The 14,009-nt window shown below is 40.4% G+C and overlaps 1 protein-coding gene across 14 annotated transcripts in view; it reads right to left on the minus strand.

Annotated features, from left to right (window-relative positions):
• Positions 1–14,009, minus strand: part of KLHL3 (kelch like family member 3) — a 279,066-nt gene that overhangs the window by 30,328 nt on the left and 234,729 nt on the right. For 11 of the 14 annotated variants that reach the window (NM_001133720.1, XM_054555189.2, XM_063723948.1 and 8 more), the window contains 2 exon segments: positions 7,552–7,701; positions 11,339–11,455. The exons of 2 other annotated variants lie outside the window; for them this stretch is intronic. In NM_001133720.1, the coding sequence (NP_001127192.1) occupies positions 7,552–7,701; positions 11,339–11,455 (267 nt within the window). 14 annotated transcript variants of the gene reach the window in all.

Consider the following 14,009-nt stretch of genomic DNA (forward strand, 5'->3'; position numbering starts at 1 on the left):
AGGAGTTCGAGACCAGCCTGACCAACATGGTAAAACCCCATCTCTACTAAAAATACAAAAAACGTAGCCAGGCATGGTGGCAGGCGCCTGTAATCCCAGCAACTTGGGCAGCTGAGGCAGGAGAATCGCTTGAACCCAGGAATCGGAGGTTGCAGTGAGCCAAGATCGTGCCATTGCACTCCAGCCTGGGCAACAAGAGCAAAACTCCATCTCAAAAAAAAAAAAAAAGTAATGAATTAATGCATACATGATTGTTTATAGCTGGATTTCAGATTTAAAAAAAAGAAAGAAAGAAAGAAAAGAAACAAAGAACCTTACAACCTGGGGGGTTCCTTCTAACCCCCCAGGAACGACAACTGGATTCATTCAAATTTGGACTTGTAGGCTTGAATCAAACATTCTAGGGTCAACCTACATTAGTGGTCAAAGGAGGATATAAAGTAGGATATAAATCCTCACTAAAGCCATGTGAAAACGCAGGTATGCATGCTGATAAGCCCATCAGGAAAAAATGAGGGGTGATATAAATGGTCAGTATTAAGTCTCTATGAGGTTATTTCTTCTTTAAAAATGTATTTCTTCAATTGAGGCTGTGTGCCAAGGACACAGATGAGTAATGCCTGCTGCCATGGAACCTACAGTTGCGTAGAGGAGCTAACACTCTAGAAGAGAGCCCTAAATGCCTGCCCGAGGCATCAGCCTGGGCTACTCAGTAATCTTCTGAAACTACTGTCCTTGTTGTTCAGAAAGCAATGAAGCCATCACCAACCTGACCTCTTCCCCATTAAATAACCTTTCTCATCAATCACATTTCTACACAATTATTGCTGATAATTGTTTATCAGCAATAAACAATTAGAAATTGGAATTTCAAAAGAAAACATTTACAATAGCATCTAAAACAATAAAATACCCAGGGATAGATCTAACAAAAGACATGTAAGACCCATAAACTGAAAACTATAAAACACTGATGAGAGAAATTAAAGAAGACCTGCATAAATGGAGTTATGCTGTGTTCATGGATCTAAAGATTTAATATTATTAAGATGGCAGTTCTCCCATTTGATCTAGAGATTAAATACCATTCCAAGCAGAACCCCTACAAGCTTTTTTGTAGATAGACAAGTTGATTCTGAAATTTAATGGAAATGCAAAGGACCTAGACTCACAAAAACAACTCTGAAGAACAAAACTGGAGGACTCATACTACCTAATTTCAAGACTTACTAGAAAGCTAGTAATCGAGGCAACATAGTATTGGTGTAAAGGTAGACAAATAGATAAAATGGAACAGAAGAGAGTCCAGAAATAGATGAACACATATACAGTCAATTATTTATAACAAAAGTAACAGGGTAATTCAATGGAGAACAGAGAATCTTCCCAAAAAATGGTGTGGAACAACTGGACATTCATATGCAAAACAAATGAGACTTAGACTCTCACCTCATGCACCATATTAAGAACAACAAAAAAAAAACTTCTCAAAATGGATCCATAGGCCTAAGTGTAAAGCCTAAAACTTCTAGAAGAAAGTATAGGAGAAAATCTGTGACTTCAAATTAGGCAAAGATTTTTTATATAGAGCACAAAATAAACCATAACAGAAAAAAATTGAAAAACTAAAAACTTATGCACTTCCAAATACAGTACAGCCACCATGGAAAACAGTGTGGAACTTGCTCAAAAAAATAAAAATAGAACTACCATATAATCCAGCAATCCCACTATTGGGTATATATCCAAAGGAAATGAAATCAGTATGTCAGAGAGATATCTACTCTCGTGTTCACTGCAGCATTAGTTGCAATAGCCAAGATGTGGAATCAAGCTAAATGTCCATCAACAGATGAATGCATAAAGAAACTGTGGTATACATATTTAGTAGAATACTATTTAGCCTTAAAAAAGAAGGAAATCCTGTCATCTGTGACAATATGGATGAACCTGGAGGACATTACGTTAAGTGAAATAAGCAGGGCACAAAAGGACAAATAACATACAATCTCACTCATACGCGGAATCTAAAAAAGTTAAACTCATAGAAGTAGAGAATAGAATGGTGGTTACCAAGGGATAGGGGAAGGGGTTGGCTGGGAAGATGTTGATCAGAGGATATGAAATTTCAGTGAGATGGGAGAAATACCTTCAAGAGATTTATAGTACAATGTGGTGACTATAGTTAATAACAATGCATTATATTCTTGAAAATAGTTAAGAGAATGGATTTTAAGTGTTCTTACCACAAAAAAAAAGTATATGATGTAATACATATGTTAATTAGCTAAATTTAGCCATTCCACAATGTGTCTATATTTCAAAACCTCATGTTGTACATGATAAATGCATATAACTTTTGTCAATTAAAAAATTAATTAGTGGCCGGGCGCGGTGGCTCACGTCTGTAATCCCAGCACTTTGGGAGGCCGAGGCAGGCGGATCACGAGGTCAGGAGATTGAGACCATCCTGGCTAACACAGTGAAACCCCATCTCTACTAAAAATACAAAAAAAAAAAATTAGCCAGGCGTGGTGGCAGGCACCTGTAGTCCCAGCTACTCGGGAGGCTGAGGCAGGAGAATGGCGTGAACCCGGGAGGCAGAGCTTGCAGTGAGCCGTGATTGCGCCACTGAACTCCAGCCTGGGCAACAGAGCAAGACTCCGTCTCAAAAAAATAATAATAATTAATTAGTTAAAAAACTATCTTCCAAAGATACTGCTAAGAAAATGAAAATATAAGGCACAGGTTGGGAGAAAATATTTGCACAATATATATCTTATTAAAGACTTGTATCCAGAATACATAAAGAATATTTACAACTCAATAAGAAAACAACAACCCAATTTTTCAAATGGGCAAAATATTTTAACAGACACTTCACCAAAGAAGAAATATGGGTGGCAAATAAGCACATGAGAAAATCTCAAAAGCATAGTGATTAGAGAGATGCATATTAAAACCATAGTGAGATACCACCACATATCTACTAGAACGGCTAAAAGTTTTAAAAATAGATAATGTCAAGTGGTAGCAGGACTGGAGAATAACTGAAACTCATATACTGCTGGTGGAAATGCATAATAGTATAGCCATTTTAAAAAAGAGTTTAGCAATTTCTTATAAAGTTAAACATATACTTACCATACAACCCAGCAATCCTACTCCTAGGTATTTACCCAAGAGAAATTAAAACATATGTCCACACAAAGATCTGTAAGTGAAATCACAGCAGCTTTATTTGTAACAGCCAAAAACTGGATACCCAAATGTCCACCAACTGGTGAATGAATAAACTATGGTCCATCCATACAATGGAATGTTACTTAGTGATAAAAAGGAATGAGCTCCTGATACATGCAACAACGGGGATGAATCTCAATGCATTATGGTAAGAAAAAGAAGCCAAGCTCAAAGGACTACATACAGCATGATTCCATTTATATGACACTCTAGAAAAGGCAAAACCATAGGGACAGAAATCAGATCAGTAGTTGTCAGAGGCTGGGGGTAGAAGAAGAGGATTGACTACAAAGCAGCACATGGAAACTTTTTGTAGTGATTAAAATATTCTATGTTTTGATTGGGATGGTGGTTACATGACTGTGCATTTGTAAAAACTTATCACATTGTATCTCTAAAAAGTGTGAATTTTACTGCATATAAATTATTATACCTCAACTAATCTAAAAGAAAATAATCTCTTTAAACCGCTACCAAAACCTCGAAGCTGTTTCTCAGGAAGCAGTTTGGTGTAAAAGGAAAAGCATGGACTTTGGAGTGAGACAGACCAAACCCCAGCTCTGCACTTAGCCAGTACTTAACTAGGCAAATTTCTTAACCTCTCTGAGTAATCTCAGTGAAGTAAGCATATGAATAGTACAGACCTATTGCTGTGATGATTTATTAAGACAGTACACGATCTGATAATCCTTAAGTGATCGTTTCCCTCAGCATACCCCATTCATTCTTCAAGCCCTCAGTGGGGATCCCCTCACTAATTTAAGTGCTTAAACAATGGTGATGAGAGTATAGTTTAAGAAGCAGGTTAGACAACATAACCTTAAATCATTCAAGGATTAAATACAGGAGAACAATGAGACAAAGAGTAGTGATGTCTTCTTTCTTTCTTTCTTTAACAGATTCTAAGGAAGTCATGGTTCCAGTTCCTGCAGAAGGCCCAGGAATCTAAATGTTTTCATTCAGAAAATAAATGTTTCTTAAGGAGTAGGGATGACAGAAGGATGGCTTTGACCTCCTGAAACAAGGGGTAGACTCTTCTTTCTCAACTATAGATTCAGTCCCTGGGATGGAACAGGGGTGATGGTGGAGCAGCTCTCAGCATGCTTAGTCCAGGCTCAGGCACAAACTGGGCTTTAATTTTAAAACTATCTTTTTATGGGTATACGTGGTAAGAGCTAGACATGGAGTCCAAAAAAGGAGAGGTCGCTAGGTATGGTTTCTACACAAAAAAGTTGGGCCAGTGCTGAACCATTCCCTTAGCTCCAAGCTACACTCCTCAGGCAAAGATGTCATTCTTCTGATATCATAGAGGATGAGAACCAGTTTCCAAAGGGAAATGTCACAGACAGAAGACCAGCTGAAAACCCAGGGAAGTAAAAAGGCTAAATAAAAAGCAGCACACTTAGAATCAACATTCTCAAGACATGAAGCTTGTGGAAATTTAGATCATAATAAAGATAGTATTCAAACCAATGGCGGAAGAGGGGAATTAATGAATAAAATAACCTTGAGACAATTGGCTCATCATTTGCAATACCAATAAAACTGAATCCCTGCCCTCACTCCTTACACACAAAAAATAATTCTAAGTGCATCAAAGATTCAATTGTGAAACAAAAATTATAAAGGTACTTGGAGAAAACATGGGGACATTATTTAAATAATTTCAGAGTAAAGAAAATATTTCTAAACATAACACAAAACCCAAGCTATTAAGCAAAAGATACATCAGTTTGACTCCTTAACAACTAGGGCTTTTTTGGACTAAAAAATTACTATAAACAAGAGGCAAATTGCAAACTAAGAAGAAACATATTTGAAATACATACATTCAAAGGCCTAACCTCTTTACTGTACAAAGAGCCTTTAGAAACTATAAATAAGGCCAGGCACAGTGGCTCACACCTACAATCCCAGCATTTTGGGAGGCCAAGGTGGGTGGACTGCTTGACCTCAGGAGTTCAAGACCAGCCTAGGCAATAGGCAAAAATCTGTCTCTACAAAAAAATTAAAAGAAAAAAAATTAGCTGGGTGTGGTGGCACACACCTGCAGTCCCAGCTACTTGGGAGGCTGAGGTGGGAGGATCACTTGAGCTTGGAAGATGGAAGCTGAAGTGAGCTGAGATCACTCCACTGCACTCTGGCCTGGGTAGAAGAACAAGACTCTGCCTCAAGAAAAAAAAAAAAGGAATAAAAAATATTAATAAAAAAATACAATCTAATAGAAAAATGAGCCAGGGACATGAACAGAGAATTCTCCAAAATAGAAATACAAATGCCAATAATCATATGAAATCAAGATTAATCTCACTCCCAATGAAAGAAATACAAACTCAAACAAGATGCTATCTTTTAAAGGATACTTGACACAGAAATGTTTACAATACAAAAAAAAAAAAAGGAAATTACTGCAAAGCCCATCAGTAGAGGACTGTCCATAATATGTACATAATAGTGCATAAATACATTAAACACCATGTACCATTACAATTTAAATGCTGATTTCACCTATACTGATAATATTAAAAGCAGTCTGTACCGCATGGCTGCATGGGGGGAAAAATAGTTCAATCTGTATAGCAATACACTGTACATTTGTATCTATCTGTGAAAAAGTGCAGAGAGACATGTCTGAAAGAAAATTTTCCAAATAATAGCAGATTTTTTAACCTAGGAGACATTTCAAGTGACTTTTACTTAATTTCAAAATTGTAGTATCCTTTTAATAATCTACAATAAGCACATATGTCTATAATTAAAGAAAGCTAAGTTATTTTCACTTTGAAAAATATGAAGAAGTTTCAATGCAATATTTCAACCAAACAAAACAAAAGGCATCAACCTGCAGTAAGACCAATGTCCAGCCAGACCAAGGCCTTGCCTTGCGGCTGTGCCTTCTTCTAACCTGCACTAGGCAACATGAGGCCAACAGGAAAGTATGCACTCTCAGGTTTACAAAGGTGAAGCCAGGTGCAGGATGGTATGAGTTCAGAGAACAGGTCTGGAGAGTGATAAAGACTCAGTTCAAATGCTGGTTCTACCACATTAGCTCTGTTGACCTTGGGCAAGTAAATTAACTTCTCTGAAACTCAGTTTCCTCCTTTATAAAACCAGGATAACTATCTCTACCTTGTAGGGTTGTTGAAAAGATTAAATAAGATATTCAAGTGATAACCTCAGCACTCAGTAAAGGTTAGCTGCTTGTATTATTATCTGGGACACTGAGACATTTGTTCACATTGCAACCAATATATTCCCCATGATCCAAGGTCAAGGAGCAGAGGGGAAAGAAGGTCCTGCAAACCTCAGAGAATTCCAACACCTGGTCTTGGAAAACAACATGCCTCTAGCCACTGTGAAACCTTCCTGGAAGAAGCAGGCAAGGAGCATGGCAGCCAGCTGGAAAGAGGAGGAGGAGGACAAAGCAAGGGCCTAAATAATTTCCTGGTGCTGCCTACTGTGTCATCAATGAGACAACATGACCCACTCCTCTCCTCCCACCTTTCCTCCTGGGTTGACTGATTCCTTCCCCCAGACATCAGCATGTTAGACTCCTAAAACAACTACTTTAGTGCCACGCCAGACAGGACTTTAGGGATCAAGTGGAGCATCCTTCATTCTATAGATAAGGAGCCTGAGGGTCAGAGAGGAAAGAAGACTCGCAGGGAACCAAAGCAGCCAGCACACACCATAAACTCTAGGTCTCTAGATCATGGGGTCCCCTCCTGTGTCTTCCTTCCCTTTCCCTGGCTGCTCCCTCACAAATTCTCATTTCTCCCATTTCCTTCCTCTGTTCATGACCTGTCAAACTCCTCAATTTGACAGGGTCCCTTTTCTTAGAACCTCTTTTCTTCTCTGTGGCAGCCCTAATTGTCCTTTATGTCCTTCCCTGAGTGGGGGAAAGAAACAGACTAGGACTATTCTGACTCAAAGAATGGCCTAGAAAGAGGACTACTATGGCCATCACTAAGTGAAACCAACATAGCCATTCCTCTGCTTCCAACAGAAATAGAGCACAAGCCATGGTGTGAAATGAGAAGTCTGGGTGGGGGTGAGAGGGAGCTCTGAGTTATTCTCAAACCTCCCTGATGACACTGGAGGTTACCTTGAAACTCTTAGGAAAGGAAGACCCCAGAAGAGAGAGGTACCAGCAGATTCAAGAGGAACCAGCAGACTCCATCTCCTAGGTTGTAAATGCAACCAAGATGCAGGGCAGCCATGGGTGAGGAAAGACTTGGAGGCAGGAGTGGAAGGCCACTTTCCCAAGGCATAGTCCTGACTCTTGGCGGTGATTGGGCTGGGGCTTACCTTGGGAAGGCTGACTGGAGTCCTGGGCTTGGTCCTTGGGTTCTTAATCAATAGCCTCTGATCCAGAGGGAGCAGATGGTATTTCATGGCCTCAATGAGGAAGTCTTTACAGGTGTTGTTATTCTTTATCAAAGCTTCTTCTTCAACCGTCTAGAGGTAATAATCCACAGATGATCCTGGAGCAGAGCTCAGCCACATTTCCCAAGCTTTCACCCTGGGCTCACTCAGTCCTGCACTCCCACACTCATTCATTCCTTCACCACATCATCTCAGACCCAAAGAGTTACAACTTACTGCTCACCTCCTGCATTTTAAGAGCACAGTGGGTTAAGGGATCAAGCTCTGGCATTAGACCAGATCCACTACTTAACATCTCTGATCCTCAGTTTCCTCATCTGTAAAATGGGCATATTAAAGGTATCTTCAACCTGACTAGTTTTGTTTGTTTTGAGGCTTAAATGAGTTTATGCAAAACAAAAGACAAGTAGCCATCCTGAAAGCCTCTAACCACATTTCTCCTGATTTGAATGCATTATAACGTTTAGGGCAAACAGACATCTGAGAGGAGGAGTAAGGGGAAAGAGGAAAGGGTGTGGGAGCCATCAGCCAACCTTTGGAAGCATTGAGTAAAATACGCTTGTCAAGGAGAAAGATTCATATTCATTGTCTTATAGTGAAGGTCTCAGGGCAGAAAATCAGCCAGTGAGGCTCCTTCTAACAGAGTAACAACATCAGAGCAGAAAAATTCTCCTGCACAAAGTCCCACCTATTGACCTCACCTAGGACTCCATTTAAGCTGGGGCTCTGGCTTCTTTACCTCTTCTTCCAGAGCTTAGGACCTAAGCAGGTGCTCAGCACATGTAAGCCTAAAGGTTTCATGAGCAAGACCAAGCATGAAGCCATTCTGGTGCTCTAACTCTCCAATCCCCACCTTTTGGCCCTGGTCAGATCACTGTGTGGCATATCTGGAATAGGTAATGTGGTCTTCTGGGGCTGCTTTGTGTTAGGAAAGATCAATTCCATTCAACAGCTAACAGTGATTGAATGTCTCCTGGTTAGGCAGCCCTGTGCTGGTCCCCAGGAAGAAAATGATGAACAAGACAAAATTTCTGACCCTGAAGAATTCAAGTCCAGTCAGAGAATGAGAAGGGCCTCCCACCTCAATTATCTCAGCCCTCAAGTCAGTGATGCACAAGGCATGACTGAGCCTCTCCTGGGTCCCCATCTGTCACTAGGAATGAAAGCATGGCCAGGGCCATCACCTGCTGGGCAGCCTTGGAGCTGGCAGGGAAAAAAGGATTGGCAAGAGAAAGCCTCTGTGTACCTCTGACCACCTCCCTCCCCAGAGACAGTCCCCAAGAACTGTTTTCCTTGGAAGGTTTTTTTTCCCCTCCCAGTAAGGAACTGAGCCAGCTTGAGACAAATCATAAACTTCTAGGGTCAATTACAGAATAAAAAGGGTGGGAGAGGATGCCTGAAAAAGCTTGGAAGGAAGGAGAAATGCATGAACAGCTATTTCTCCAGAAGAACTTACTCAGCTTGAATTAAAAGTTCTCCTGGAAAGTTAGTGCTTCATGGGTACAAGAGTTTCAACTTTGGGGGTGATGACAAAGTTTTGGAAATCTTTATAGTAATGGTTGTACTGAATTTGAATGTAATGAATGCCTCTAAATTGTACACTTAAAATGGTTAAAATAACAAAGTTTATGTAATATACATTTTATCACAACATATTATACATTTAGTACAATATTTGTAAATGCTGAGTAAAAGCCTAATAAATGCTACCTTTTGTGAAAGAAAAAAAACCTCCCCCAGAAGTCAGGCAGTGTTGGTGGAGGTCTGCCCAGGGCTTTCCCTTCCTTCTCCTCCTCCTCCTCCACTACCATCAGCCATCCCAGCAATTATACTCATTTGAAGTTTCAAAGTCAAATGAATGTAATGAAACATCCTATTCCAGAGGTGTTCACTCTGAGAGGCCTGATAAAAGGCCTTTCTGCAAAAAGGGCAAAGGGAGAAGGAGTCCCACACAACAGTTCTCATGTCCATTGCCTCTGACTCCCTTCTTTCCCAGATCTAAACTCTACTTTGGCATAATAACCCAGGAGCCATTTCCTAATGGTGACGTTTGTTAAGTTTCAGTTGTGGATGCCTGATGGAGTTTGTGACCAACAGTCTCTAAGGCCACTTTAGCTTTCTCTGGAACCCAGGTCCCCAGGTCGCCAACCCTCCCTGTGGAAGCGAGACTATACTGGAGTCCAGGTGCCTCCTCCACCTCCAGCCAGCTTCCCACAGGACAGTGGGAGGTTTGACTGACACTGGATGCTCAGGCAAGTTCACTTCCTCTGCTTAGGGGACCTTTTCTACAGGAAAGATATGCTGCCACCAGATGGCAGTGGTACCACCCAAAGTAGCATGCATGCCCCATTTAAGAGCTTGCAAGCTTATCCCTCAGCACCTGAGAAGGCTGAAGTACGGCGATTCAGGGAACATTTCACTGACCCCTCATACCTGCAATCTACAAGTGTTACCAGCAGACGAGTTTACAAGTGCTCGTGAGGATACTGTGTCACCTGCACTAAGAATCACAGCAGTGGTCACAAAGACTACCGAGTAAGATCAGTAACATTCACTGAACACTGTATTATAGGCCTACATGGATTATCTTATTTTATTGTTTATCCCCAAACAATCCTATAAAGGCAAGTGCCATTTTTTCCAGATAAGAAAACTGAGGTTTAAAAAGGTTAAGTATGTACCCAGTATTATGGCTGGAAAGTAACAAGAGCTGGGCTGCTGGGCTGCTAGGCTGCTAAACCTCCTCTTTATCCTTGCAGCATACCTTCCCTTCCTTCCAGAGACTCCTTGGAGACAGCTGAGGGCTAACCTGCTGTCTCGATGTTTTGTTTTGTTCATATATTTTAAGGTTTATTCTCTGCTTATAAAAGTGTCTAATGCCATTTACTATATAAAATAAGTCATGCAATGGGTATGCAGAAAAGAGCGTACCAATGGTGGCAGCTAGCTTAGCGGAAGAACTATGCACTTCAGAGCCAGACTGACATGGATTTGAATCCTGAGCCTCCCTAAGGCTGGTGACCCCCAATAAATCCCAACCTCCATAAGCCTCAAGGCTTACATGTGTAAAAAAGGAGTTACAATCTTTGCCCCTTAGGGTTATTATAAGAATTAAATGAGAAAACATATGGCACCATAAGGGAACCCCATAATTCTTAATTTTTCTTTCCTTTTCAGAGGAAGTGGAAGTACTCTGTATTCTAGGTACTGTTTTTACAGTCTTGAATTTGGCTTCAAGTTGCCTAAAACTAAGACAAAAAGGGAACACAGAAACATTGTGGACATGACCCTTCTTGCTTCAGTCCTCTTCAACAAAGACAGCTAACTTTCATGGAACATTTGTTACCCCAGGCTCCACACGAAACAGCTGACTTGCATACTCTACTCCTTTAGTCCTCACAACAACCCTGCTGGGCTCTACTATAATATCTGTTCTATGGAAGAAAAACTGAGGCTTGAAGAGGTTAAATAAAAATCCAAAACTAATAAGCAGCAGAGCAGAGACTGAAACCTAAGTGTCCTATTTTCAAGCCTATGCTCTTAAACTTTACAACACCTAACACTTAACCCAGTGGGCTGGTTCCCTCAGCACATACAGAAGACCAACTAAACCCCTCAACTACTCCATCCAACCAGGATTGCCCATTGCTATTCCTAGAGGCCTGGGTGAACACAGAAGTGCTTGGCTCTTCATACAACCAAGACTCACTTGGACTAGGTAGTCCCTAGGTAAGAGAGGAAGTCGGACATGTTCCATCAGCTTTGCCATGTGCTCTAAACGGGTTCCTTTCTCATAATTGATCCATGAGATCACAGCTTCAAACACCTATAAAGAAAAGCAACACGGGCAACTTCAGTAAAGAGACAAAAGCTTTCAAACAACCCTCAATCTGTAAAAAAAAAAAAAAAAAAGAGAAAAAGTTACGAGTCATCTACGAAGGTGTTTAATTAATCTGAGACTCATATTTAAAATAAAAAACAGAAAGGGTTTGTTTACTTGCTGACCTCAGAGAGTGGTCACACACACACTCTACACACACACACACACACACACACACACACACACACACACACACGGACAAACCTGCTATCCCAAATGTAGAATCATCATGGTCCATTCTAAAATAAAAACCAGTTCCAATAGTTTTTTAAGGGTAAAAATACAGAGCAGTAACTGTGAACCAAATTTATGGAGGCTGCTGAGGAAGATCAGACCCTGGGTGCAATGTCGTCATCTCCCCATGCCCCCGTTTCCTCACTTATGTCCCGTGTAAAGTTAATGCAGAATAAAAACAGTAAGAATGCCCTCTGCCCAAAGCTGGCTGTAATGGTCAATGTGACACTGAATGACAAGGAATAGCAAGCGTTTCTCCTTGAGGAGAGATTTCATTTCTATGCAAATCAAAACTGAAGGGCTTAGAACCAAAAAGGCAGACCTATACTTTGGATGTTCACTCTACTCAAGGATAAGTCCAAATTCAAACCCTGTGCCACCAGATACACATAGGCAGATAAAATGTTGGAGGGGCCATGGGGAAACCAGCAGTGTCTGTAAAAATTTCATTAATAATGATTTTTAAGAGGGGAGGGAAGTATTGGCAATATTGATCAAAATTTTAAATGTGCATTCTCGTTGACTTTAAAAATATCACTTCTAGAGCTCTAGCCTATACTCACATCAGTGTAAGAGAACAGAATATGTGCTCCAAGATCTTTGCTGCAGCATGGTTGTAAAGGGATAAAAAAATGAAACAACCTAAAGTCCACTAATGGAGAAATTATTAAAGGAGTATCCATACCATTAGATACAGTTATCCCTCAGTATCCTTGAGCACTGGTTCTTTTTTTTTTTTTTTTTTTTTTTGGTTCTTACTCTGTCGCATAGGCTGGAGTGCAGTGGCACGATCTTGGCTCACTGCAACCTCCACCTCCCGGGTTAAGTGATTCTCCCGTCTCAGCCTCCCTAGTAGCTGGGATTACAGGTGTGCACCACTACACCCGGCTAATTTTTGTATTTTTAGTAGAGACAGGGTTTCACCATATTGGCCAGGCTGGTCTCAAACTCCTGACCTCAAGTGATCCGCCTGCCTCAGCCTCCCAAAGTGCTGGGATTACAAGCGTGAGACACTACCCCCAGCCCCAGGGCGCTGGTTCTACGACCACCCACAGATACCAACATCTGCCAATGCTCAAGTCCCTTATATAAAATGGCATAGTATTTGCATATAACCTCCGCACATCCTCCCATATACTTTAAATCATCCTCCCATATACTTTAAGTACTTTAAATATATATATAAAGTATATAAATAATAAATATACTTTAAATAATTATATAAGATTGCTTATAATACCTAATATAATACCCATACATCACTTCATGCAAGTGGATTCGATGTAGTACTCGGTGTTGCAGCAAAATCAAATTTTGCTTTTCGGAACTTTATGGAATTTTTTTCTTCTGAATATTTTCTTAGTTGAATCCATGGATATGGAACTCATGGATACAGAGTGCCAACTCTATTTTCAACTATTAAAAAGAATAAAGCAAACATCTTATACATGATTAAAGAAGATATGTCAAAAAGAGCCAGCTGGATGGGGCTTTCAATGCCAATATTTGGGACAATTTAAATATCAATGAGAATAATGAAGAAATCAGATCAGTGCTGCCTCTTTGAGGGGAAGGAGAGTCAGGGAATGGCTGAAAAAGGTTCAAAGGAAACTTTTTGTGGTTTAGGGTGGGCATTACATGGGCATATACATGTATCAAAACTAACCAAATTGTGTATTTAATATCCATATACCTCAACATAAAATATTCTTAATTTTTTTAAAAAAATTATAATATGGCCAGGTATGGTGGCTCACACCTATAATCCTAACATTTCGGGAGGCCAAGGCAGGCAGATTGCTTGAGCCCAGGAGTTCAAGACCAGCCTGGGCAACATGGCAAAACCCTATCTCTACAAGATACAAAAATTAGCCAGGCATGGTGGTGCATGCCTATAGTCCCAGCTACCAGTGAGGTTGAGGTGGGAGAACCGCTTGAGCCTGGGAGGTCAAGCCTACAGTGTGCCATGATTGTACCACTGTACTCCAACCTGGGAGACGAAGTGAGACCCTGTCTCAAAAAAAAAAATTAAAAAAAATAATTCATGAGCCCATATGGATACTAAAAAAGTGTAAGAAGGTCTCTTCTATCCAAAAAAAAAATGCCTGTAAAAGGAATGATGGAATTAGAAAAACACCATTTTTGCAGTACCACCAATGTAATAACTGATTGAACAAAGATCACCAATGGATGCTAAAATCGAAAGTTGTTAAAGGCCAGGTGCAGTGGCTTACACCGGTAATCCCAGCACTTTGGGAGGCCAAGG

This window comes from Pongo abelii, chromosome 4 (genome assembly GCF_028885655.2).
Source record: "Pongo abelii isolate AG06213 chromosome 4, NHGRI_mPonAbe1-v2.0_pri, whole genome shotgun sequence".
In the NCBI taxonomy this organism is placed as follows: Eukaryota; Metazoa; Chordata; class Mammalia; order Primates; family Hominidae; genus Pongo; species Pongo abelii.